The following is a 25641-nucleotide window of genomic DNA, read 5'->3' on the forward strand; positions in this document are numbered from 1 at the left end:
AGAGCCCATAGCTCGGACAATCCCCAGATCAATGCTTCCTTAATCCATTCCTAATGAAATTTATTGAGAATATAAAACAGAAATAAGTTTCTCGGAGGGTACGATAGCATTAGTGTAGCCTCTGTTTGGCAATAAGAGCTGAAACACCCACATTAACCTGAATATTACAGTTCTGTACTATTGATTGGAAAGTTGGCTTCTTAGTAAAATTCATTATGTTTGTTCTCTCTGAAACTTAGCCTTCACATCAGATTATTCAGCAAAAAATGGTTTAACTCAAAGGATACAGAAATTCCTAGCACAAGATTACAAACAACTAAAAAATCAAGAACAAAACAACAAATTTCTCTTTCTTTTTTCTTTTTTAACTAATAAGGTTTTTTTTTCCTCCAGCAAAAATATATATTTTTTCTTCAAACCATCATCATCTTCATTATTATTTATATAATTCAAATATATTCCATAGTACTGTGCGATGAGGATATAAGAAACAACACATAAATGACAAACACGTTAGGACAAAGAAAAATGTGAGACAAAAAGAGACTATCTGAAATGAGCGGACTATTTAACTGTTTAGAGAGACACTTAAGTCACCGAAACAACTTTGACTTAATGAAGCAGTTTGGTTGTGTATATTATGCCCCTGCAGTCTCACTGCTCAATTCCCACAGCCTCATCTGGCTGTGACTGACAGCCTGCATGAAATAAAAAAAAAACTGTGTAATTTTCAATCAGACCTCAACTTGCTTTAGACGTTTTTATCTACTGCTCTATAAGTTGAACTTTAATCTCACACAGGAGGTCTAGCAAGGTATTAACAGTGCAGGAGATAAGACATTCTAAATTAATCAGTCTGTTCAATAAAGGAAGTATACATTTTAGATGTCTCTTTACAGGAAGTGTTAAGGAAAGCTGTGTAAGTCACATGTAGTGAGGTGTGGCTAGGGCTGCATAAATAAAGTTATTTAAGTTCTAAATGTCAGAGAATTGAGCAGCGAGACTGCAGCGAGACTGCAGCGGCACAATCTATACACCAAAACTACTTCATTAAGCTAAAGGTATTTTTGGAGACTACCAAAGACTACTGCTACTTTTAAATGTAAATTTACAAAAAGACATTCTGCATCCTTAATATGAAAAAAGCTGCGTCTGTAGAAAAAAAACAAAGCACTCTGTATAAAGCACATCCAAAGTGTATAAAGCAATACAATCAAGGCAAATACCTATATAAAATCTAACCATCATTCAGGAGCCCAAGTACTGGAGCGTATTAAATTACAATAAGACATAAAAGAGGAGCTGTGGGCATACTGGATACAATTAAAACTTTTCAACTTTTTTTCTTAAAAAAATATACTAAGTGTCTCAGTGTTCGGGTGCTACCCAAGATTAGTGGGAGTTACATACTGGGTAGGCAGTTATTTCAGGTGTCATTAGAAATTGAGCTTAGGAACAAGATGAATGAAAATAGGGGCAACTGACACTGGAGTCAAACTCCCATTAAGCTCAGGCAGCACATAATCCATCCCCTCCAGATTTTCTTGAACTACAACATCCTTGACTCTCTTGCCATCTATTGCATTCAAAGATATGGGGGCAGTGTTTGTGTATGAGAGGCAATGTTCTGGGAGTTGTAAGCAACATCTAGAGGGTCAGAATGTGACATCCCTGAACTACAACATCTCCAGTCTTGTATATTCTGCTTGTTCCAAAGCAGTGGTTCCCAAACTTTTTCGGTTTAAGGCATCCTTAATGTTTCAATGTTTTTCCAAGGTGCCCCAAGTCAAATGTTCCCCTGTCAGGGGCGGATCCAGAACCTAATTTCGGTAGGGGCACTTGTAGATTAATTAAAGAAACAATCCAGGCACAATAACCACTACAGCATGCTGTAGTGGCTATAGTGCCAGGAGTGCCGTGGTACCCTCCCAGGGCAAGTAGTCAAACTGTTTAAGAACAGTTTGACAACTTACCTCGGGTCTGCAGGGATAGGGGCTTTAGTAGGGGATAGGGGCAGTGATGTGTGTAAGGGGCGCAATGTGTGTGGGGTTAAGTGTGTGTGTGATGCAGTGTGTGTACGGGGGTTCATTGTGTTTGTGAAGGATGTAATGCGTGTGTGGGGTGCATTGTGTCTGTGTGTTTGAAGGGATACAGTGTGTGCATGAGGGGTACAGTCTGTGCGTGGGGAACAGTGTGTGTGGGGGGGACAGTGTGTGTGCATAGGGGCAGTGTGTGTACATAGGGGCAGTGTGTGTATTGAGGGGGGCAGTGTGTTTATGGGGGCATAGTGTGGTTCAGGGGTACATTGCATGTGTATGGGGGCAGTGTGTGCTAGGGGTACAGTGTGCGCCTAAGGGGTACAGTGTGTGTATGGGGGCAGTGTGTCTGAGGGGTACAGTGTGTGTGTGGGGTACAGTGTGTGTCTATGGGGGCAGTGTGTGTGTATGAGAGGCAATGTATGTTTGTTTATGGAAGGCAGTGTGTGTGTATAGGGGCAGTGTGTATATGGGGCAGTGTGTGTGTGTGTATAGTGGGAAGTGTGTGTGTATAGGGCCAGTTTGGCTATGGTGGCAGTGTGTGTATGGAAGGCAGTGTATGTGTATAGGGGGCAGGGTGTATATGGGGACAGTGTGTGTGTGTTTATGGAGGGAACTGTGTGTGTATAAAGGGCAGTGTGTGTGTGTGTTTGTGTATATGGGGGCAGTGTGTGTGTGTATGTATGGAGGGCACTGTGTGTGTATAGGGGCAGTGTGTGTGTGTGTATATGGGGCAGTGTGTATATGGGGGCAGTGTGTGTGTGTATAGGGGGTGGTGTGTGTATAGGGGGCAGGGCCGGACTGGCCCACCGGGATACCGGGAAATTTCCCGGTGGGCCGCAGCACCTGGGGCTGGGCTGACAGCCCTTATCAGTGATTAGGCTCCTGTGATCCCGGCCAGCCATGTGTGAGCTGTGCGGCCGCACAGGACCCCATGGGAGCAGAGGGAGCCAGGCGGCCGGAACACTTTACACATGGCCGGCCGGGATCATTAAAAAATAAAAATAAAAAAGTAGGCGGCGGGGCGGAGCCTAGTGTGCGACGAGGGTGGAGCTTGCTGTGCGGCGGGGGGCAGAGCTTGCTGTGCGGCGGGGGCCTGGCTGACTGCAGCATGGGAAGCAGGAAGGAGTCCCTGCTTCCTCAACACCCAGCCTCCAGGAGCTCCAAGCAGGAGGTAAGAAGCAGGTCAGTGTGTCTGTGTGTGACTGCCTGTGAGTGTGTGATTGTGTGTGTGTGACTGTCTGCCTCTGTGTGTGTGTGTGTGTGTGTGACTGTCTGCCTGTGTGTGTGTGTGACTGTCTGCGTGTGTGTGTGTGTGACTGTCTGCCTGTGTGTGTGACTGTGTGTGTGACTGCCTGTGTGTGTGTGTGTGACTGTGTGTATGTGATTGCGTGTGTGTGACTGTCTGCCTGTGTGTGTTACGGTCTGCCTGTGTGTGTGGCTGTATGCCGGTCTCTGTATGTGTGGATGTTTGCCTCGGTGTCAGTGACTGTCTGTCTTTGTGTGTGTGCATCTGCTAGTGAGTGAGCGAGCAAGCTTCTGTGTGTGTGTGTGTGTGTGAGAGCACGTGCATCTGCTAGTGAGGGAGCCTCTGTGTGTGTGTGCCTGCTAGTGAGTTTGTTTGTGTCAGTGAGCTTGTCTGTAGTGAATCTGTGTGTTAACAAGCTCTTCTGTAGGGAGCATGTGTGTGTCAATGGGCTTGTCTGTAGGGAGAGTGTGTGCGCATCAGTGAGCTTGTCTGTAGTGAGCGTGTGTGTGTGACAGTGAGCTTGTCTGTAGAAAGCTTGTGTGTGTATCAGAGTTTGTCTGTACTAAACTTGTGTGTGTGCCAGTAACCTTGTCTGTGTGTGTCATTGAGATTGTCTGTCAATAAGCCTATTTGTGTGCATCAGTAAGATTGTCTGTGTCTGTGTGTGAGTATACTTTACTGTATAATTTAATTATCCTGAAAGAACTAATATTTTGAACTAGAAGAAGAAATGTATCAATAATATATATATATATATATATATATATATATATATATATATATATACACAGGGCCGCCATCAGGGCATGACAACCATAACGGTTGTCATGGGCCGGCGGTCCTGGGGGGCCCGGACTGCTCAGGTCGTCCCGGGCCCCACATTAGCTATGTGCACACATATAAAGCGATTAACGCTATATATGTGTGCACTGCGGGCCCCCCGCTACCTGTATTCTGCAGGGGGCCCAGCACACTTGAAATATACTGCCCAGCTACTCTGCTCTGTTGAAGTCTCGCGAGCGACGAGATCGTCAGAGCGTTGCCACGGGTTACCATGGCAACGCTCCGCACGGCTCGCAAGACTTCTACAGAGCAGAGTAGCTGGGCAGTATATTTCAAGTGTGCTGGGCCCCCTGCAGAATACAGGTAGCGGGGGGCTGCACCATGCCTCAGGACCTCAGGCTCCAGAGCTCCAGCCAATCTGATCTCCCCCCTCCATGGCACACTGCATACATTAAACACACACCGCATCCACTTAACACACAAACTCTGCATCCACTACACACATTCTACATCCACTATACACACACCAGAATCAGTACACACTGCCATGGGCGTAGGAACCGGGGGGGATGGGGGGCACGCATCCCCCCCAGCAAATCATGCGGGGGGGACAGGTAATGGGGAAATCCCCCCCAGCTCCGCCGGCCCCCCTTTTGCTGCAGCCGCCCGAGCGCTCTGCAGAGAGCCTCAGGCGGCTGCAGCTCTGCCCGGGCTGGTGCGTCCATGAGGGCGCACCACCCGGGCGCAGCCAGAGGAGAGGGGCTGACAGGAGGGAAGCGCTCAGAAACAGGGAGGGGGGATAAAGAAACAGGGAGGGGGGATAAAGAAACAGGGAGGGGGGATAAAGAAACAGGGAGGGAGGGGGGATAAAGAAACAGGGAGGGGGGATAAAGAAACAGGGAGGGAGGGGGATAAAGAAACAGGGAGGGAGCGGGGTATAAAGAAACAGGGAGGGAGGGGGAGGGGATAACGAAACAGGGAGGGAGGGGGAGGGGATAAAGAAACAGGGATGGAGGGGGAGGGGATAAAGAAACAGGGAGGGAGGGGGGATAAAGAAACAGGGAGGGGGGGGTGATAAAGAAACAGGGAGGGAGGGGGAGGGGATAAAGAAACAGGGAAGGAGGGGGGGATAAAGAAACAGGGAGGGGGGGGTGATAAAGAAACAGGGAGGGAGGGGGGGATAAAGAAACAGGGAGGGGGGATAAAGAAACAGGGAGGGGGGTAAAGAAACAGGGAGGGATGGGGGATAAAGAAACAGGGATGGGGGATAAAGAAACAGGGAGGGGGGGGATAAAGAAACAGGGAGGGAGGGGGAGGGGATAAAGAAAAAGGGAGGGATGGCGGGATAAAGAAACAGGGAGGGGGGATAAAGAAACAGGGAGGGGGGATAAAGAAACAGGGAGGAGGGTAAAGAAACAGAGAGGGAGGGGGGCTAAAGAAACAGGGAGGGGGGATAAAGAAACAGGGAGGAGGGTAAAGAAACAGAGAGGGAGGGGGGCTAAAGAAACAGGGAGGGGGGATAAAGAAACAGGGAGGGAGGGGGGATAAAGAAACAGGGAGGGAGGGGGGATAAAGAAACAGGGAGGGGGATGGGATTAAGAAACAGGGAGGGAGGGGGGATAAAGAAACGGGGAGGGAGGGGGGATAAAGAAACGGGGAGGGAGGGGGGATAAAGAAATGGGGAGGGAGGGGGGATAAAGAAACAGGGAGGGAGGGGGGATAAAGAAACAGGGAGGGGGGAAGAAACAGGGAGGGGAGGGAGAAAGAAACAGGGAGGGAGGGGGAAAGAAACAGGGAGGGGGGAGAAAGAAACAGGGAGGGAGGGGGGGAGGTGGGAGAAAGAGTGACAAGGGAGGGGGAGAGTGAGTGACAAGGGAGGGAGGGGGAGAAAGAGAGTGACGAGGGAGAGAGATTGACATCCATCACACACACACAATCATGCCACCCTCACACACACAGAAACACACAATTCATCCTTACACACACTCAATGCACCCTGTGCACACACACACAATCATGCACCCCGTGCACACACACACAATCACACAATCATGCAATCCTTACACACACAGAAACACACAATGCCTTCCTTACACACACTCAATGCACCCCGTACACACACTCAATGCACCCCTTACAGACACACACACTGCATCCCGTACATACACAGAATCACATCTTGCAGCCCTTACACATACAAACACAGATTCACACAATGCATTCCTTACACACATATCAGGACATCCCCTACACACTCCACCCCCTGTGAACAAACTCATTGGTGGAACGTGAAGGTGGACCCTGGGACCCAGACCTTGAGCTGTGTAAAGGGCCCCCAAAAAATGGAGCTGCTTCCCGTTCTCACAGAACATTGATTTTTGGGACCACAGTTACAAACAGCCTCCAGAGAGCCTGTTCTACACCAGACCAGTGGAGCCAGACTGCAGCTAGAGTCCATCATCATCCTCATCTGGTTGTAAGTAGGCAATCTAGCATATTATTTGTGGCACTAATCTCTAATTTACCTCACATTAAAGAAACAATATAGTCCCCAGAAGCACTGCAGCTTAATGTAGTGGTTCTGGTGTCTATAGCCTGTCCCTGCAGGCCTTTTAATGTAAACACGGCGGCACTCCAGCACTGGCGTTAGTTAACATGGCAGAAAAATAATTGGAAAGGGTTAGGGGGGCTACTAATAAGGATAGGGGGAGAGGGGTAGGTAGAAAAATAATTGGAAGGGTTTAGGGGGGCTACTAATATGGATGGGAGGAGGGGGGAGGTAGAAAAATTATTGGAAGGGGTTAGGGGAGTACTAATATGAATGGAAGAGGTATGGTGGGTTCTAATATGCATGGAAGGGGTAAGGGGGTTAATATGCGTGGAAGGGGTAAGGGGGTACTAATATGCATGGAAGAGGTATGGTGGGTTCTAATATGCATGGAAGGGGTAAGGGGGTTAATATGCGTGGAAGGGGTAAGGGGGTACTAATATGCATGGAAGGGGTAAGGGGGTACTAATATGCATGGAAGTGGTTAGGGGGTTAATATGCGTGGAAGGGGTAGGGGGTTAATATGCGCGGAAGGGGTAGGTGGGGTTCTTTTGTGCATGGAAGGGGTAGGGGTGGTTCTAATATTCATGGGAAGGGTAGGGGTGGTTCTAATCAGGAGGATCCCGGCGCTGTATACGGGTAAGTAAAACCCCTTCCTTGTATTGACCCTTTAATGTTATTATTTAATCATTTATATAGCGACTGCAAATTCCGTAGCGCTGTACAATGGGATAAACAACTCCTAGTTTACGGAATAAGAATATACCCGGCGAGTAAAAATGCTATCCCCCCCAGATTTTTTGGGGTTCCTACGCCCATGCACACTGCATCCTTGTGGGCTGACTCGGGAAGGGGGGGGCAGCACTTTGGGCGGACTCGGGTGCCGGCACAGGGGGGCCCAGACCTTGAGCTGTGTCAGGGGCCCCAAGATTTCTGATGGCAGCCCTGTGTGTATATATATATATATGCTGTTGTACCTTGCACTCAGGCTTCAAAGTGTGTGTGACCGGGTGCATCACCAGGGCTCCAGTATCCCGGCAATTGAAACAGTTGGCTGCACTCTCGGATTTCCTTAAAACTTAACTTTTATTGAAATATTTAAGAGAAGATCAACGTTTCAGTGCCTCTTGTGGACTTTCATCATGATCCTGATGAAAGTCCACAAGAGGGACTGAAACGTTAATCTTCTCTTAAATATTTCAATAAAAGTTACGTTTTAAGGAAATCCGAGAGTGCAGCCAACTATTTCAATTGCATATATATATATATATATATATATATATATATATATATATACACACCCTACATAGCACAATGACTTATGGGGCTGGCATAGATTTTTTTCCAGGGCTGCTTCTTATCCCCAGTCCGGCCCTGATAGGGGGAAGTGTGTGTGTATAGGGGGGGAAGAGTAGGAGGAGGGGGGTAGATTAATAAATACATATTTTTTTTATAAAAAAAAAAAAACAATACTTTTCATATCGCCCCTCCCTGCTTACCTTTGCCTGGGAGGGGGGACAGTAGTAATCCCTGATGGTCTGGTGGTGAAGCCCTGGTGGTCCAGGTGGTGCCAGAGTTCACTCTGGCGAGATTCGGGGCGTTGCCATGGTAACCGCGGCAACGTTCCCAGCACGGGAGAGGAGAACCCAGTGGAGCTTCAGGTTAGAGCTCCTCCGGTCCCTCTCTCCCTCCCCTGCCTGGCTGCAGCATTTCTGTACTAGCGGGCCTGAGAGGGAGATCTCTGTTCTCCCCTCTGGTCCTGCACAGTGGGCAGGGGAAAGGGGAAAGGGAAGCACAGTTCCTGGTGCTATGATCATATGATCATAGCACCGGGGAAATATTTTGCGGCGCCCCTGTGTGCACACAGTTTGGGAACAGCTGTTCCAAAGTATTTTCTGAGAATGGTGAAATTTCCATATTATTTTACGCTATGTAATTTCTCATGTTATTGCTTGAATTACCCTTCCTTTTAGCCGACAGCACACTGAAACCAATAAATTATTTACTGCAATATTTTCAGTATAAGTTTATTAGTTTTTTGTTTTTTTTTTGTGGTGAGATTTAAATGAATGAAACTGATGGCATTGGCTTCTCCACCTTACGTCTGCAGATCTTCACTTCTTAATTTCAAGATTATATAATAAGGGGAATATTGAAACTGTGAGAGAATGAATATAGACACAGGCACTTAATGATAACGATTACTCTCTAAGCCTGGACTTTAGAATGGGTAATCTCATTTGTCTTTTTCTGAGATTTAGAAGTGCAATATGAATTTCTTAATAGCTATAAAATGCCGGCCGAAAGTTATAAATAATATCTAATTAAACATCTGTCCCCAATAAAGCTGCTTTAGTCATTTATCTGCTCATCTTAGAATGGAGCTCGAGGGAACATTTAACCGCTTAAGTGCTACATGCATAGCCGACGCAAAGTGTCAGGCACATCTCTGGCACTCAGAGGGTTAAAGGGACACTGTGTCTGCTCTCTCTCATTAAACTGATTATTGTGTATGGAGTTCCCTGGTGTATTAATTTAATTCAAGATTAAACAGTTTTGAATGTTTTTATGTCTTAATGCTAAATGTAAGTCCCCAGCAACCTATCCCCTCCGTGCTTCTTTGGCTAATAAGGAAGTATTAGCCTGTGCAGCAATAGGCAGCTGTAATTGGCTGAGAATGTCAGCTGACCGCTTTACGCCTATCAGAGCTCTAACTCACGGTATGACTGTGTATGATAATAAGGAAGTGTGTAATCTCAGCCTTAGCCACAACTCCAGAAGGGGCTGGAATGTGGGTGGCCAGGGAGTTTTATTTAATGTTAAACTGCTTTAAATTGACTTGTCACTGAATGGAGGGAGGGTGCCAGGAAACTCCAGGCACTATAACCAATTCAAAGAGATGAAATGGTTATAGTGACCACAGTGTCCCTTTAAATGGATTTCATGAATGAAATGAGAATGTGTATGAATGCTTTTGCACAAATGATGATATTGAAGCAGCTGTATTGAGGATCACCCTGTCAAGGCGCTAAATAATTGGGAGGTGTGGAATCGGGACAGGTGGATGGGCCTTCAGTGAGCATCACCAATAACACAACTTGCATCACTGATGATGGACCCACCTACTGAAAGAAGAACCACCCACTGAAGGGGCATGTCAGCCTGGCACACTGCCCACAGGCCTCATATATACAGGACCACGCAGAGAGAGCTGGTAACACGCATGTGTGTTTAATGATACACGCGCATAGTGCTGCCCGATGGCAGTTGGGACATTTGGCATGTCTGAATAAGGCCTGAAAGGGACACTATGTTCACCAGAACAACTGGAGCTTAATGTATTTGTTCTGGTGAGTGTAGTTTTTTTTCCCAGAGAAAATGCAATGTTTACATTACAGCCTAGTGATACCTCCACTGACCACTCCTCAGATGGCTGCTAGAGGTGCTTCCTGGGGCAGTGCTGCAAAACGTGACTGCCATTAAGTGTCTCCACCCTTTGTATAGAGACACTGAACTTTCCTCATAGAGATGCATTGATTGAATGCATCACTATGAGAAGATGCTGATTGGCCAGGGCTGTGCTCTGCCCCTGATCTGCTTGTGCTGGCTCTGCCCCTGATCTGCCTCCTTGACAGTCTCAGCCAATCTAATACTTTCCTATGAAAGTTTGCTTTTACTGTACTTAAATACACATATTTGTATTCAGTGATGTCTCACGTGTAAAACAGTAACCCCTATGTACAGGTTTTATGGTGTTTTGGGAAGTAACAGGGTCAAATATAGCATGTTACATTTTTCATTTTTTTCACATTGAAATTCGACAGATTGGTTACGTTGCCTTTGAGACCGTGTGGTAGCCCATGAATGAGAATTACCTCCATGATGGCAAGTGCCGTTTGTGTGGGAGAAATGCAAAAAAAAAAGTAAGTTTCACTGACAATATCATCATTGTAATTTTTACTGTTTTGAAACACTAATATTTGTGTTCAGCGAAGTCTCCCGAGTAAAACAGTACACCCCATGTACAGGTTTTATGTTGTCTTGGAAAGTTAAAGGGTTAAATATAGTGCTAGCAAATTAAATTCCCAGGACTTTCGGCCTGGGTTGTCAGGTAGGTCCCGCAAAATGTAATTAATAAAATGACCTAATTATATAAAAATATTACATAAATATATATGTAGAATTAATAAATAAATATATATATATATATATATATATATATATATATCTATATATAATTTTTGTTTATTTATACATAGGTATATATAGTGATATATATATATATATATATATATATATATATATATATATATATGTATATACTTTTTTCATATAGATGTTTATAATATTTCGTTCTACGTGCATTTTTACAATATATATATATATATATATATTTATATATTAATATCAAAATACAGTTAGAACAAAATTACACACATATATTTTTGTTATTATTTATTTATTATTATTATTTTTTTTACATATTAATTTTATAGTATATATTTAATCAATATCATTCTACGTGTATTTTGATATTAAAATATATATATATATATATATTAATATTAAAATACACTTAGACAGTGTATGTGCATACATATATATATATATATATATACTTACATCATATTTATAATATATATATATATATATATATATATGATCTAAGTATATATTATTTAATTTTACACTGTTTTATACTTTATTTATTCATTTTACATCCAGCAAGGGGACTACCTGTCATTCCATGGAATGAAAGCAGGGGGACTCCCTGGGATGCCAGGTGAGTCACCCCACCGCGATCACGATCACCGTGTAAGTACAAAGGATGGCGGGGATGTTCTATGCCGCCTGCCGGCATTTAGGACCGGGTCCCCAAAGACGGCATAGAACACCCGCCGTCCTTAAGAGGTTAAGAGGTTAATGGGGGCTAAATAGTGTTTATAAATGTTTGTGTTCCTGACCATATAGTATTCCTTTAAGGCAGAATACAATAGAGTAGTATTTACTGAAAACGCCCACGGTTTTTCAGCTGGAGACCAGACCCGGCGGCAGAGGCAGTGGACGCTTTCCTGCAAGACTGGGTCTCCTCTATGCATTTCCCCCTTTTCCATGATTCCATGCACGCTCCTTCAAGTTCAACGCCAACAAACTGAACTGGTACTTGTGGCTCCTTTTTGGGGGATGCAGTCATGGTTCCCTCAACTTCTGGAGATGTTGGGTGGATTGTCCAAGGCTGTTGCCGTCTTTCCCAGGCCTGCTTAGTGATCTGGCAGGTGGTTGTCACCCTCTGTTGGTGGACGAACCCTTCTTCTCATGGCATGGCGGATTTCAGGGGACCCCGGGAAGTCCATGGGGTTTGGGAGACTACTCAATGATTGTTGGCGGATGCATGGGCTCCCCGAACTAGACGTTCATATGGGTCAGCTTGGCAAGCTTGGGCTTGCTGGTGCCTGGCTAGGGACGTGGATTTCGTTTCAGCCCCTGTGACAGTTATTCTCGAACTCCTGACTTCTCTGTTTGATGCTGGCAGGACTTACCAAACAATCAATCTGTACAGGTCGGCCATATCTTCGACCCACCGTGGTTTTGATGGTTGCCCCGCGGGCCAACATCCTTTAGTATGTTGACTTCTACACGGCTCCCATCTTTCCCATCTGCCTAGACCGTGTTATTCATCCACTCGGGATGTCTCGGTTGTTCTGTCTTTTTTCTCTGCCTGGCCTTCTAACCGGGATCTCTCATTACACCAGTTGTTGGCTAAATTGGTTTGTCTCTTTTGCCTCATTTCTTGCAAAAGGGTGTCGGATGTACATGCTTTGGATTTTAATGCCAGATCATACACTCTGGAGGGTGTGACTTTCAATATTTCCAAACGTACTAAGACTTCTATTAAGTCAGTATCATATCCAACTTTCCCTTCGACACCGGCTTTATGCCCGTTAGCGTGTTTACGTGAATATGAAGATTGTACCAGGCCGCATCGTTCCGCATCTACACCTCAACTTTTCTTGTCTTTTCGTCCCCCTTTAGCCCCACGTTGTCCCGATGGTTGAAGTGGATTCTGGACCAAGCTGGTATCGATGTTTCTGTTTTTGGAGCGCATTCTGTTAAGGGAGCCTCTGCTTCATTGATTACAGCATTGGGTGCACATTTTGGAGGACCTTTTGAAGATGGCCAATTGGTTGCAGGAATCAATGTTTCATGAATTTTATTTTCGGCCTATTACTCATGTGTTTTCTGCGGTGGTTGATGTGCTTTAAACTTGCAATATGAGCCTCCGTGTCTTGTAATAAAATTACATGATTTACCTATTACAAGACACGGAGGCGAGTATTGTCCCACCCTTTATGAAGCAATTTCTCTGTTTTGTTTTTCATTTTTTCCCACCCGTATTGTTTGTTATAGGCGATTGGATTCATTGGTATGGTAAGTGGGGCATTGTATTTATGAGGTTTGGTTTTGATTATACCGGTGTAGAGTTTTAGGACGGGCTGTTGTTCGTTATGGGATGTAGATTAATGCCTATAATGATTCTGGTCTTGATGTTGGTCTATGGTACCGATTTAGCCCTTGGGCTCCTGTTCTTTATGTTTTCACAGCATGATCCGGTCCTGTTTGATGTCTCTTTCATCTACTTTGGAGGAGCATTATTTTGTTGGAGCTGTTCCTTGGATGTTCCAAATTGGTTTCCTGTTGGGGATTAAATGGTCCTGTGTTCTCAATGATGACCTTCTACATTTCGTTTGCTGATGAATTATGTCTGCTGGTTTCCTGTTTTGCGGACTTTTCTGTTATGAATCTGTCGCATCTTCAAGAAAGAGGGAGATCTGAGGGTGGTGCCTACTTTTATACTGGGGCTGGACTGGGAGTGGCCTATGTTACTATGTATGCATTGTTTTTTCATTCTGTTTGTATTCTTTGCTGCTATTGGTGGACAGTAAAGAAAGGGATATGCAATACTCGCCTCCATGTCTTTAATAAAATCATGACTTTACGTCATGTAATAGGAAAATCATGTAATTGTGGTGACCTCACAGAGTACAAACTAGCTGAGCTGCAAATATAGCCGATTTAGAGAATGTCTCTGTAATGTGTGTATGGGACTGCATACCAATGTGTACTGTGTGTGTGTTTCCAAGGTCACCTGTGTTAGTTATTTGGAATCTGGAACAGAATCGTAAAAAAAATTTTTTGGAGTCATTCCACCTGCCTTTGTGTTTCTCTGCACCTCCTCAACCTCTTAAATGTCTCTATTTCCCCCTATAACCACTAGAATCACTCTAGAACCCTTCATACTTTCTCTCCTAATGCTCCTTACAACATGTTTCTATCAAAACCAGCTATACTCCTTGTGTGTCTCTCCTAATCCCCCATTACCACCTGGGGTGTCTTTTCTACCCATCCCCCATTGTGTGAATAGGGAAGGTGGGTAGGTTACTGGGTGTGCAGAGGAATCTTGGCAAAGGGCTAGGTGGTATTATGGGACCGGGTGGGTTGAGATAGGTGAATTAGTTTTTTGATGAATTAGGTTGGTGAATGTGGCTTTGTGGTTGGGGGTAGATGAGTGGACATGTATCTATTGGGCTCTGTAATGGAGCTTCCTTTACCCCTGGCTGGGTACCTCTGCCAAGGACCGCTTCCTAGCTGGAACAGGGGACAAACCGCAGCACTTCTGCCCACAGTCATAGTGGCTTGACTGGGGTCCGGGAACTGCTCCCTCCTGGAGCCGAATGGGGAATTCATTTTAGACACCCCCAGGAACTGGACAACAGTCCTGGGAGCTCTAGTCCTTACAAGGACATTCCCAGTTGATTCCTCCACACTGGAACAGTGATTAAAGAATAGCCCTTTCCCCTCCCAGTAATCAGACGACACATAGTTCTGGGGGTACAAGCTGGAATACATTTATTGGCAGCCACAAATGGCCTTATATGCAGGTCCCCATTGGACCTGAGAGTAGACTACAGTAAAAACATACACATGATCACATTGGCTCTCAGGTCCAGGACACTCCCATACAAAATAGGTCAATCCCTCCCCTGTGCCTGGGAGAGAATTGAGTCAGCACTGTATTAAACTCAATTATCTCCAGGCACAGAAAATATCCTCCAGGAGCTCGTGGCAAACTCACGTGGGAAGGGTTGTTTGTTACAGGGTCTATGGAGAAGGGTCTCTCCCCTCAAATTGCTGTAAAACCTGCAAATAATAAAGATTTGCTTACCTGTATTCCAGTGCTGGGCAAAGCTCCCAGCACTGACTTCCACGCCCCTCCGACGTCACTGGGGCCTCGAATGGTCCAGTCAATGACATCTCTAATGGTCCAGTCAATGATTCACCAGCTCAGAGCACATATATACCCTCTGGGCTGGTGAGGGGAGGGAAGAAACAGTGTGCAACGGAGGGAGAGAGAATCAAGAAATATGTCAAACCTTATAACCTCTTCCTGAAACTCCTACCATTACTACATATAACCTCTCCCTATAACTCCTCCCATTACTCCATATATCCTCTCCCTATAACTCATTTTATTACTCCATATAACCTCTCCTTATAACTCCTCCAATTACTCTATATAACCTCTCACTATAACTCCTATTACTCCATATAACCTCTCCCTATTACTCCATATAACCTCTCTCTATACCTCCTATTACTCCATATAACCTCTCTCTATACCTCCTATTACTCCATATATAACCTCTCCATATAACTCCTCCTATCACTCCATATAACCTCTCCCTATAACTCCTCCTATTACTCCATATAACCTCTCACTATAACTCCTCCTATAGCTCCATATAACCTCTCCCTATAACTCCTCCTATTACTCAATATAACCTCTCTATAACTCCTCCTATTACTCCATGTAACCTCTCTCTATACCTCCTATTACTCCATATAACCTCTCTCTATAACCCCTCATATTACTCCATAAAACCTCTCCCTATAACTCCTCCTATTACTCCATATAACCTCTCCCTATAACTCCTCCTATTACTCCATATAACCTCTCACTATAACTCCTCCTATTGCTCCATATAACCTCTCTATAACTCATCCTATTACTCCATGTAATCTCTCTCTATAACTCCTCCTATTACTCCATATAACCTTTCTCTATAACCCCTCCTATCACTCCATATAACCTCTCCCTATAACTCCTCCTATTACTCCATATAACCTCTCTATAACTCATCCTATTACTCCATATAACCTCTCTCTATAACTCCTACTATTACTCCATATAACCTCTCTCTATAACTCATCCTGATATACCATATAACCTCTCCCAATAACTCATCCTATTACTCCATATAACCTCTCTCTATAACTCCTCCTATTACTTCACAGAACCTCTCCATATAATTACTCAAATTCCTCCATATAACCTCTCCCTATAACTCCTCGTATTACTCAATATAACCTCTCCATATAACTCCTCTTATTACTCCATATAACCTCTACCTATAACTCCTCCTTTTACTCCATATAACCTCTCCCTATAAATCCTCCTATTGCTCCATATAACCTGTCTCTATAATGCCTCCTATTACTCCAGATAATATCTCTGTATAATTCCTCCTATTACTCCATATAACCTCTCCCTATAACATCTCCTATTACTCCATATAACCTCTCCCTATACCTCCTCCTATTACTCCATATAACCTCTCTCTAGAACTCTTCCTATTACTCCATATAACCTCTCCCTATAACTCCATATAACCTCTCTCTATAACTCCTCCTATTACTCCATGTAACCTCTCTATAACTCCTCCTATTACTCCATATTGCCTCTCCCTATAACTCCATATAACCTCTCTCTATAACTCCTCCTATTACTCCATGTAACCTCTCCCTATAACTTCTCCTATTACTCCACATAACCTCTCCATATAACTACTCCTATTACTCCATATAACCTCTCCCTATAACTCCTCCTATTACTCCATATAACCTCTCTCTATAACTCCTCCTATTACTCCATATACCCTATCCCTATAACTCCTCCTATTACTCCATATAACCTCTCCCTATAAATCCTCCTATTACTCCATATAACCTCTCTCTATCACGCCTCTTATTACTCCATATAACCTCTCTCTATACCTTCTCCTATTACTCCATATACCCTCTCCCTATAACTCCTCCTATTACTCCATATAACCTCTCCCTATAACTCCTCCTTTTACTCCATATAACCTCTCCCTATAACTCCCCCTATTACTCCATATAACCTCTCCCTATAACTCCTCCTATTACTCCATATAACCTCTCCTTATAACTCCTCCTATTATTCCATATAACCTCTCTCTATAACTCCTCCCACTACTCCATATAACCTCTCCCTATAACTCCTCCTATTACTCCATATAACCTCTCTCTATAACTCATCCTATTACTCCATATAACCTCTCCCTATAACTCCTCCTATTACTCCATATAACCTCTCCCTATAACTCCTCCTATTACTCCATATAACCTCTCTCTATAACTCATCCTATTACTCCATATAACCTCTCTCTATAACTCCTCCTATTACTCCATATAGACTCTCTCTATAACTCCTCCTATTACTCCATATAACCTCTCCCTATAACTCCTCCTATTACTCCATATAACCTCTCCCTATAACTCCTCCTATTACTCCATATAACCTCTCTCTATAACTCCTCCCACTACTCCATATAACCTCTCCCTATAACTCCTCCTATTACTCCATATAACCTCTCCCTATAACTCCTCCTATTACTCCATATAACCTCTCTCTATAACTCCTCCTATTACTCCATATAATCTCTCCCTATAACTCCTCCTATTACTCCATATAGACTCTCTCTATAACTCCTCCTATTACTCCATATAACCTCTCCCTATAACTCCTCCTATTACTCCATATAACCTCTCCCTATAACTCCTCCTATTACTCCATATAACCTCTCTCTATAACTCCTCCCACTACTCCATATAACCTCTCCCTATAACTCCTCCTATTACTCCATATAACCTCTCCCTATAACTCCTCCTATTACTCCATATAACCTCTCTCTATAACTCCTCCTATTACTCCATATAATCTCTCCCTATAACTCCTCCTATTACTCCATATAACCTATCTCTATAACTCATCCTATTGGATATTTAAGTGTAAAATTACCCGCCTAAAATCTCCCAAAACAAAAACAAATATTACAAAAAATAAAATTAAGAAGACAGGACTCTGTAGATATTTTATCTGAAAAAGCAGCCCCAATATATGGATTTGTTTATTATTTTGTAGTTATTATTTTGTTGTTTTAGTCACAATTATAATCTTTTAGTTATATAGTTATATGATGGCTATTACATTGCAATCACCTTCCTTTGGTGTGTTCAGTGCAGATTATAACCAGACCTAATTTATAGGACCGGTTATAATCTACACAGAACACACCATGTAAACACAACTGTATCTACATCGAGCAGGTAGAGTAAATTATATGAACAGACAAAATATCCTGACAAATCGAAATAGAATTTAGTGCTTGATCATAATCTGGTTTTCAACGTGTCAAGTAATAAGTAATCCTGTGCTCTCTCAGGCTAACCCAAATCCAGTTAACAGAGAATTGTAACCAAGAAAAATGAAAATAATGAATATTTTTTTCAACATTTAATAGATTCCCACTGCTTTCTGTGCGATATTTCATCTGCTGATAAATTTCTTCCCATTCTTTATATGATAAATGAGGAATCAGTTCTTATTTTGCTTCTACGCCATCCTATCACTTGTCATTATTCACCCCCTTTTTATGAGTGTTACAAAAGATAAACTTACATTCTGCAGATTCATACCTTGAATAGCCTCGGAAACTCAAGAGGTTATGTTTTTTTTATTTTGTCTTTTTTTTTTTTTTTTAAATCACCTTTTAAGGACCATGTCACCATTTAGCAGGATTTTCAAACATTTGTGAAATGTTTTCGGTCACTTAACAAGAAAATTAATTTTCACATTTATTTTACGCTTTGTAAACAGCAGAACTCTGTAATAACAATCACTTATGGTCCATGAAATTGAACGCTGTCTCTATTAACCAAAAGGTTTTAAAACAGAGAAATACTTCACATTTCCAAATCTTGGCAACCTGTTGCCCTTGTACTTTTTTTTTTTTTTGCAAACAATTATTATAAATTGTCATCATCAATACAAATAAAAAAAGAAATGACAATGCGATAGTGTCAAAACACAACTCACAACAATATCAGTAGACAGAAAATACAAGCAAAAAATTTATCCATATTTTAATGTTATAATAAATAGCCCTTGCGCCTTTTAAACGTTCAACTACCCTGCAACCGAGCCAGGCATTGCTGTTAATCAAACTTCTTGGCAATATTTGAAAAAAAGGATTATTACTCAGGTTACACTTGCATTCATTCATTAAAAAAATTTGGCAGGCCCCTCATCCACGTGTCCTGAAGACATGGCAACATTCTGTGGTTAAATACTTCAGGAGCAAATGTAAGGAGCTATGACTTCCTACTTGATCTGAACCTCCTTTCTTCAAAGTATCAATGATTTGCTTCCAGATACTGAACCCATGTGAACTAGGCTGTGAATTATAAGCCGTCAGTGGGAGGCAGTAGACAAACCTTAAATGCCAAAATAGGATGAAACAAATAGTGCCACAGTCTATTTAATCTGTGTCTGATTTACCCAGAAGTGGCATCAACCACTTACTAGGCTCTGAAACAGCTATGTATCATCTAACTTGCAAAGACAAGAGGTTGGTGTTGCAGAAGAACATACTTTAGCCTGCTCTGGCACATCATCTAAGCCATTTGCTCAGATACATCATTTGCTAGAGATGGACAGCTTCCTTTCTCAGTAGAGTCATAGTACTCACCGTTTTGAAATCCCTGTGGTTACACTCATGACCCCTGAACTTACAGTAGAGCATCATTTCTTTCAGGTCATGACCTGTGCGTTCCATGAACTCCCCCATACAAAAGGTCTTGGGTTTGAATTGCTTAAAGATTGTCTTCTGCTGAAGAATGGCCAAGACCTCTGGGTCAGCCAAGTGAGGCTCTACAATCTGCCCGTTGACATCCAGGAGCTCCAGCAACTCCCCGGCATGATACAGGTCATTTGTGGTGATCCTAGAGAACCGGTAGGAGTTGAGGTTGCAAATAGTGACCGAAGGGAATACTAAGCTATCAGACACTACTTGGTCCACTTTGGTAACATGTTGATATGAAAAGTAAAAGGCCACACGCTCTGAACTCTCAAGAAGAAGAAGCCCTAGGGAACTCACAAAGGCCACTGTCCACAGAAAGCGACGGAGCGTGAGTGGTCCATAAACAAAGATATGGCGGATCCCATGGAGGGTGGATGTATTAGCAAAAATCTGAATGCTAGAAGGCTGAAGGCTTCCCAAACTGTCTTCACTGGGGCTCTCCTTCAGATCCATCTTTCCAAGAGGGAGGTACAAGGTGGTAACCTCCAGTTTCTGATTTTGAAATCCTCTCTACATCAAATATGAGAGTACATGAGGCAGACTCACAGTTCCCCCTTCCTCCCCCTCCAACAAAATCTAGATGCTGTAAAGTCAACGATCGCCTGTTGGGGGTAAATGTTTATAAATAAAATCCATAGAAACTCTGGCTGTAGATTTCTTCATTGCGATAAGGGAGGTTGGATGTGCGTGGGGAGACACCAAGGTGAGGTCGAACTGCTGTGGGTGGGGAAAGAGAGAGACTCCGGCCAATAGAAACGGAACTCATCCCTTCTCCCTCTCGATCCATCTCCACCTCGTTCTAGCATGCAGACAGAGAAGAAATGTGATTAAACAAACCAAGCAGCCGATGAATAAAAGAGATTTCAAACGAGCACTGAGCTGCGTGTGTTAACTAGTGGAGCAGACAGACTCTATACTCCCAGGGATGAGAATGTCATAGGGGCATTTTTCCTTCGTGACCGATCTTTGGAATTAATATTTCTCTTTCAGTAGTTCACCCACCCACCTTCCCTCTGCTTCATAAAACTAGACGGTGCCAGATTCAGTCCTCAATGTGGAAGCAGCAGAGGTGATGAGAGAAGGAGGAGGGGGGCTGTAGAAGCATCAGACGCTGCGAATATATTTGTCTGAATATCCACAACAGATCAGTGTAAGACACCACTACATTGAGACAGTAATGGGAGACGAAAAGAACGGGAGGGGGTAGTTCAGATGCCTCCAGGTCAGTAATAAATTGCTGAGGAAGAGGCTGTAGTGTTTTTTTTTTTTATTTAGTAGTTTATTTTCAAGGTTTTTAATTTGTAGTAGAATAAAACCCCAAAATCAAAATTGTTCTTTTAAAATTCGTCTAGATGGATCAAGAAGGACCTCGCGTAAAGTTCATCTTGGGCATAGTAATTCTGAGAAATCACGTTTCAAGTCGTGGATACATAAAATCTACTGGAAAAACATAGACGTTTCTTGACCCTAGCTAACGGATGTTCACTGAACAATATTTTGCATATGTTTTGTATATGTGCAACGTCTTCAGATTTCTTTAGACACAAATAGCCAACTGCACACAGATAAATGTGTATACAAATAATTAAACACATACACATTTTTTTTTCACTGCAACAGAGAGAATGGAATTCTACAAATTAGGTGGGACAGTCTGCCTTCAGTTACAAAACGGCTGGTGGTGCTAGCCCAGATGATTAATCAAGAAGTGCGATATCCCACTGAGCAGATACATGGGTTTCCCATGCAGGAAAACGATCAGCTGTCAACGTATGTGCCTCTGATACACCAAGAACAAACTGTCAGGCACAGTCCCGAAGGAATCCAGAACCTAAGCCGACAGAATAGCTCTTTATACAAACACATATGGCATTAAAAAAGGACATGCAACTCCTCAAAAAAACATGATGTATAATTATATAAGTTTTCACTTATGTTCCTATCATTTAACTTATTGTTACTTGTTTTACCAAGTTTAGAAGGTTGAGATGACTCTCCCACCTTGAGGTGTGAATGGGTACTGCAGTTGGCACATTAACCAACTGAGCTATCTAAATGGCCACGTTTTTTCTTTAGATTTTTAAATATGCACCTTTGTTTAGGCTTTTGCATGCTAATGCACTGATACGATTCATTCAGGGCTATTTACTAAAGTGAGAAGTAAAAGTGATTTTTTTTTACACTTAAGGAACCACAAAACTGCAAAAATTCTCTAATTCAGCTATGTTTCCAGCTTCAATGTTTTGGCTTTAAATGTAAAGTTCACTTAGAATTCTCAGCTTAAGGAATAGCGCTAACGGTGTGCAGACCAGCTAGAGACTGCTTGAAATTATAAGAATATTAGTCCTATGCGTTTTGTGTAACAGTGGCTTGTTGCCCCTTCACCCATCAAATCAGGTGGTTAAGCTCAGCCTATAACCTTGAAGTACAGTTGGTGCACTAACCAACTGAGCTATCTGGACTTATTTATTGGGCCAGAATGATAGTTGCTTGCTGTCTCTATGCCCAACAAACCTTTAACCCCTTTGTGACAAGGATGTGGGCATAGTGTGTAATATCCAGACTATAATAGATATACAAACATATTAAATTCCAAACAATATCAGAATTCTCTGGCAACTCATATGTCACAAAGAGGATCAATATTTAAAAAGTCATGAAAAATGGACAAAAGAAGATAGGATATCCCCCCCCCCCCCCCCAACACAAAAATAAATTCATAGAAAACTGCAATTGCTTTGTTTCCATTTCTAAGTAATCTTTTTTGAAATTGCATATGATTATATAGGCATTTGCAATCTGTGATTTTTTTCTTTAAGTTAACATACTCTGAGCATTTTCCCCACCAGGGGGCAGGTTTCACACCTGTAATACTATTTTCGGATTTGCAAAGCACCCTGTTTGCAAGTTAATGTAACACATACCATACGCAAACCCTTTTTTAATGTGCTAACAATTTCATTTAAACGCGCGTCAGCCAATGGCTAGCAGATTTCTAGATGTGCAGATAGTAAAATATAATGTTTGTATCTCTTTACAACGAACAAGCTTTACTGCCTGTAAAATATTGTCCGTCTGTGTGAACAAGAGGATGGGTGTATGTATCAGGATCCAAGATCTCTGTTTATATTATATATAACGTCCTGTCACTCAATTGGTATCGGAATAAAGGCTGGGAGTATCAGAATCCACAAACTGCTGTACTGGACTCCAAGAATTATTTATAGTCCAAGCTCCTCGTATGCACTACCAGGAGTTTCAATTCACATGGGGGCCCTGGCCAAGTCGTTGTTTTGCAAGGGGTCCACAGATCCGTGCTTCCAGATGTGTGCTTGTACACAAATCCATGGGCCCATGCACACACACAAATACACAAATCTGTACTCCCATGAACACACACACACAATTCCTTGCTTCAATGCACACAGCTACACATTCTCACACACAAAGACACATACAATCTCGAAGACAACTAGTTCCACCACACTTTTGTTCTGCTCTGTTTTGTCTCTCGCATACCAACAGGGGCTCTGTTTTATCCTAACGCCACACTCCGACAAAAATACAAGTAAAGAATAAATGGGCAACAAGTAAAATGCTACACACTCTCATACACACAGTTACACATGGTGTGTGTGTCTGTCTGTCATGGTGTGTGTGTCTGTCTGTATGGTGTGTGTGTGTCTGTCTGTGTCATGGTGTGTGTGTGTGTCTGTCTGTCCGTCATGGTGTGTGTGTGTCTGTCTGTGTCATGGTGTGTGTGTCTGTCTGTCGTCATGGTGTGTGTGTGTGTCTGTCTATCCGTCATGGTGTGTGTGTGTGTCTGTCTGTCCGTCATGGTGTGTGTGTGTGTCTGTCTGTCCATCATGGTGTGTGTGTCTGTCTGTGTCATGGTGTGTGTGTCTGTCTGTCATGGTGTGTGTATGGTGTGTGTGTCTATCTGTGTCATGGTGTGTGTGTGTCTGCCTGTGTCATGGTGTGTGTGTCTGTCTGTCTGTCATGGGATGTGTGTCTGCCCGTCATGGGGTGTGTGTCATGGTGTGTGTGTGGTTCTGTCTGTGTCATGGTATATGTGTGTTTCTGTGTCTGTCATGGTGTATATGTGTGTTTTAAAAATAATGTTTTTGCTCGCCTTTTTTCCCCCCACGTAGCGTGCTGGTCTCCCCTCGACTGGCCCTGCCTCTATGGCTAAGATCATCAAGCTTGATGATCTCAGCCAATCCAATGCTTTGCCATAGGATTGGCTGCAAAACACTACACCAATCAGCATCTCCTCATAGAGATGCATTGAATCAATGTATCTCTATGGGGAACGTTCAGCGCCTCCAGAGTGTGGAGGCCCTGAATGTAGGTGCAATGACACAGGAAGCACCTCTAGTGACCGTCTGAGTGACTGTCACTAGCGGTGTCACTTTGAAGCAATGTAAACACTGCCTTTTCTCTGAAAAGTCAGTGTTTACGTTGAAAACCTGTAGAGACATGCTATAGACACCAGTACCACTAGATTAAGATGTGTGTGTGTGTGTGTGTGTGTGCGCGTCTGCTAGTGAGTGAGCTTGCTTGCATGTGTGTGCCTGCGAGTGAGTGAGCTTGTGTTATTATGTCAATGAGCTGATGTATATCAGTGAGATTGTTTGTCTATGAGGCTGTGTATCAATGAGCTTGCGTGTGTCAGTGAGATTGTCTGTGTCTGCATGTGAGTATACTTACTGTATAATTAAATGTTTTACTCTGAAAGGACCAATATGTTATATTAGAAAAAAAAAATATATATATATATATATATATTACTCAATCATCTGTCATCTGGGGTGGTAAGATATAGCCTTAGATATTACATACGGCAATATATGTCGCAATGACATGGGGCTGGCATAACATTTTTTTCCAGGGCTGCTTTGTATCCCCAGTCCGGCCCTGACTCCATCACACACACAGTTACACACTCCAACACACACACAGTTACATACTCCAACACACACACACGCAGTTACACACTCCAACACACACACAGTTACATACTCCAACACACACACAGTTATGCACTACTTTACACATTCCAACACAAACACAGCTACACGCTCCAGCACCAGCACAGCTACACACTTTAACACACACACAGCTCCACACTCCAACACACACACAGGTTCACACTCCAGCACACAGTTAGGCACTCCAGCACACACTCCTTTACACACACACAGCCACACATTTCAACACACGCACAGCTACACACTCCCACACACACACAGATCTCCATTTGACTATTTAATACAGATTGCATCCCAGCTCTGTTTGCACCAGCCAGCATCATCACTGAACTGATGGCACGCGACTGCAGAATGCTGGGACTTTGCTAACCAAGGCAGGATGGCACAGTGCTGGGAAGCTCTGCTCTCCACCCAACCAGCCTGCTCAGTCTCAACAGATAGAGGCCTGATCACAGCCCAGGCGACAGCAATATGGGACATACAGACATATGCCCAGGATTCAGACATACCTCTCCATTCTAAGGCAGGTGCAGTCTGGCCACACTATAGTATAGAGGTGGCAGACAAGTCTAAACCTTTGACCTCTGCTCTTGGTTATTGGCTTTCCATATACAAAGTGTCTGTGTTGCTGTATGTGTGATAGCCTAGGCTTTCAACATGTACAAATTGTTATACACGACAATCTGTTTTATTGGTACTTGTGAGAGAGTTACCAGACCTTGAGAAGGCAGGCCAAAGGCTAGCCATGAAAAGGGACATGTGTGAGTGGGGGGGGAGTGTAGATTTAGGGCAGGCTTAAGTGAGCGATAGGAGTGGGGCCCTGGGTAAGGGGTGGGTATCATATACATTGATGGCTATTTTCTGTAAAGGGTTCAGCCATCGTAATAATCTCAGCTTGGAACAGCTTCCCTCCCTCTCTTTGAGACATGGTTTAGGGTTTTGTGTTTATAACTTGTGCTTCTTGTCACAGCATACTGCGGAAACCACTATAAACCACTATAAACACTACAGAAAACCATTTATAGTTATAAAC

General features: G+C 43.2%; 1 protein-coding gene across 1 annotated transcript in view; it reads right to left on the reverse strand.

Annotated features, from left to right (window-relative positions):
* ASIC2 (acid sensing ion channel subunit 2) overlaps positions 1 to 20527 on the reverse strand; it is a 491697-nt gene extending 471170 nt beyond the window's left edge. The window contains exon 1 of the mRNA XM_063459381.1: positions 19507 to 20527. Within this exon, the coding sequence (XP_063315451.1) occupies positions 19507 to 20070 (564 nt within the window). The 5' untranslated portion in view covers positions 20071 to 20527. The remainder of the gene's footprint in view (positions 1 to 19506) is intronic.
* Positions 20528 to 25641: the final 5114 nt, after the last annotated feature.

This window comes from Pelobates fuscus, chromosome 6, assembly GCF_036172605.1.
Source record: "Pelobates fuscus isolate aPelFus1 chromosome 6, aPelFus1.pri, whole genome shotgun sequence".
In the NCBI taxonomy this organism is placed as follows: Eukaryota; Metazoa; Chordata; class Amphibia; order Anura; family Pelobatidae; genus Pelobates; species Pelobates fuscus.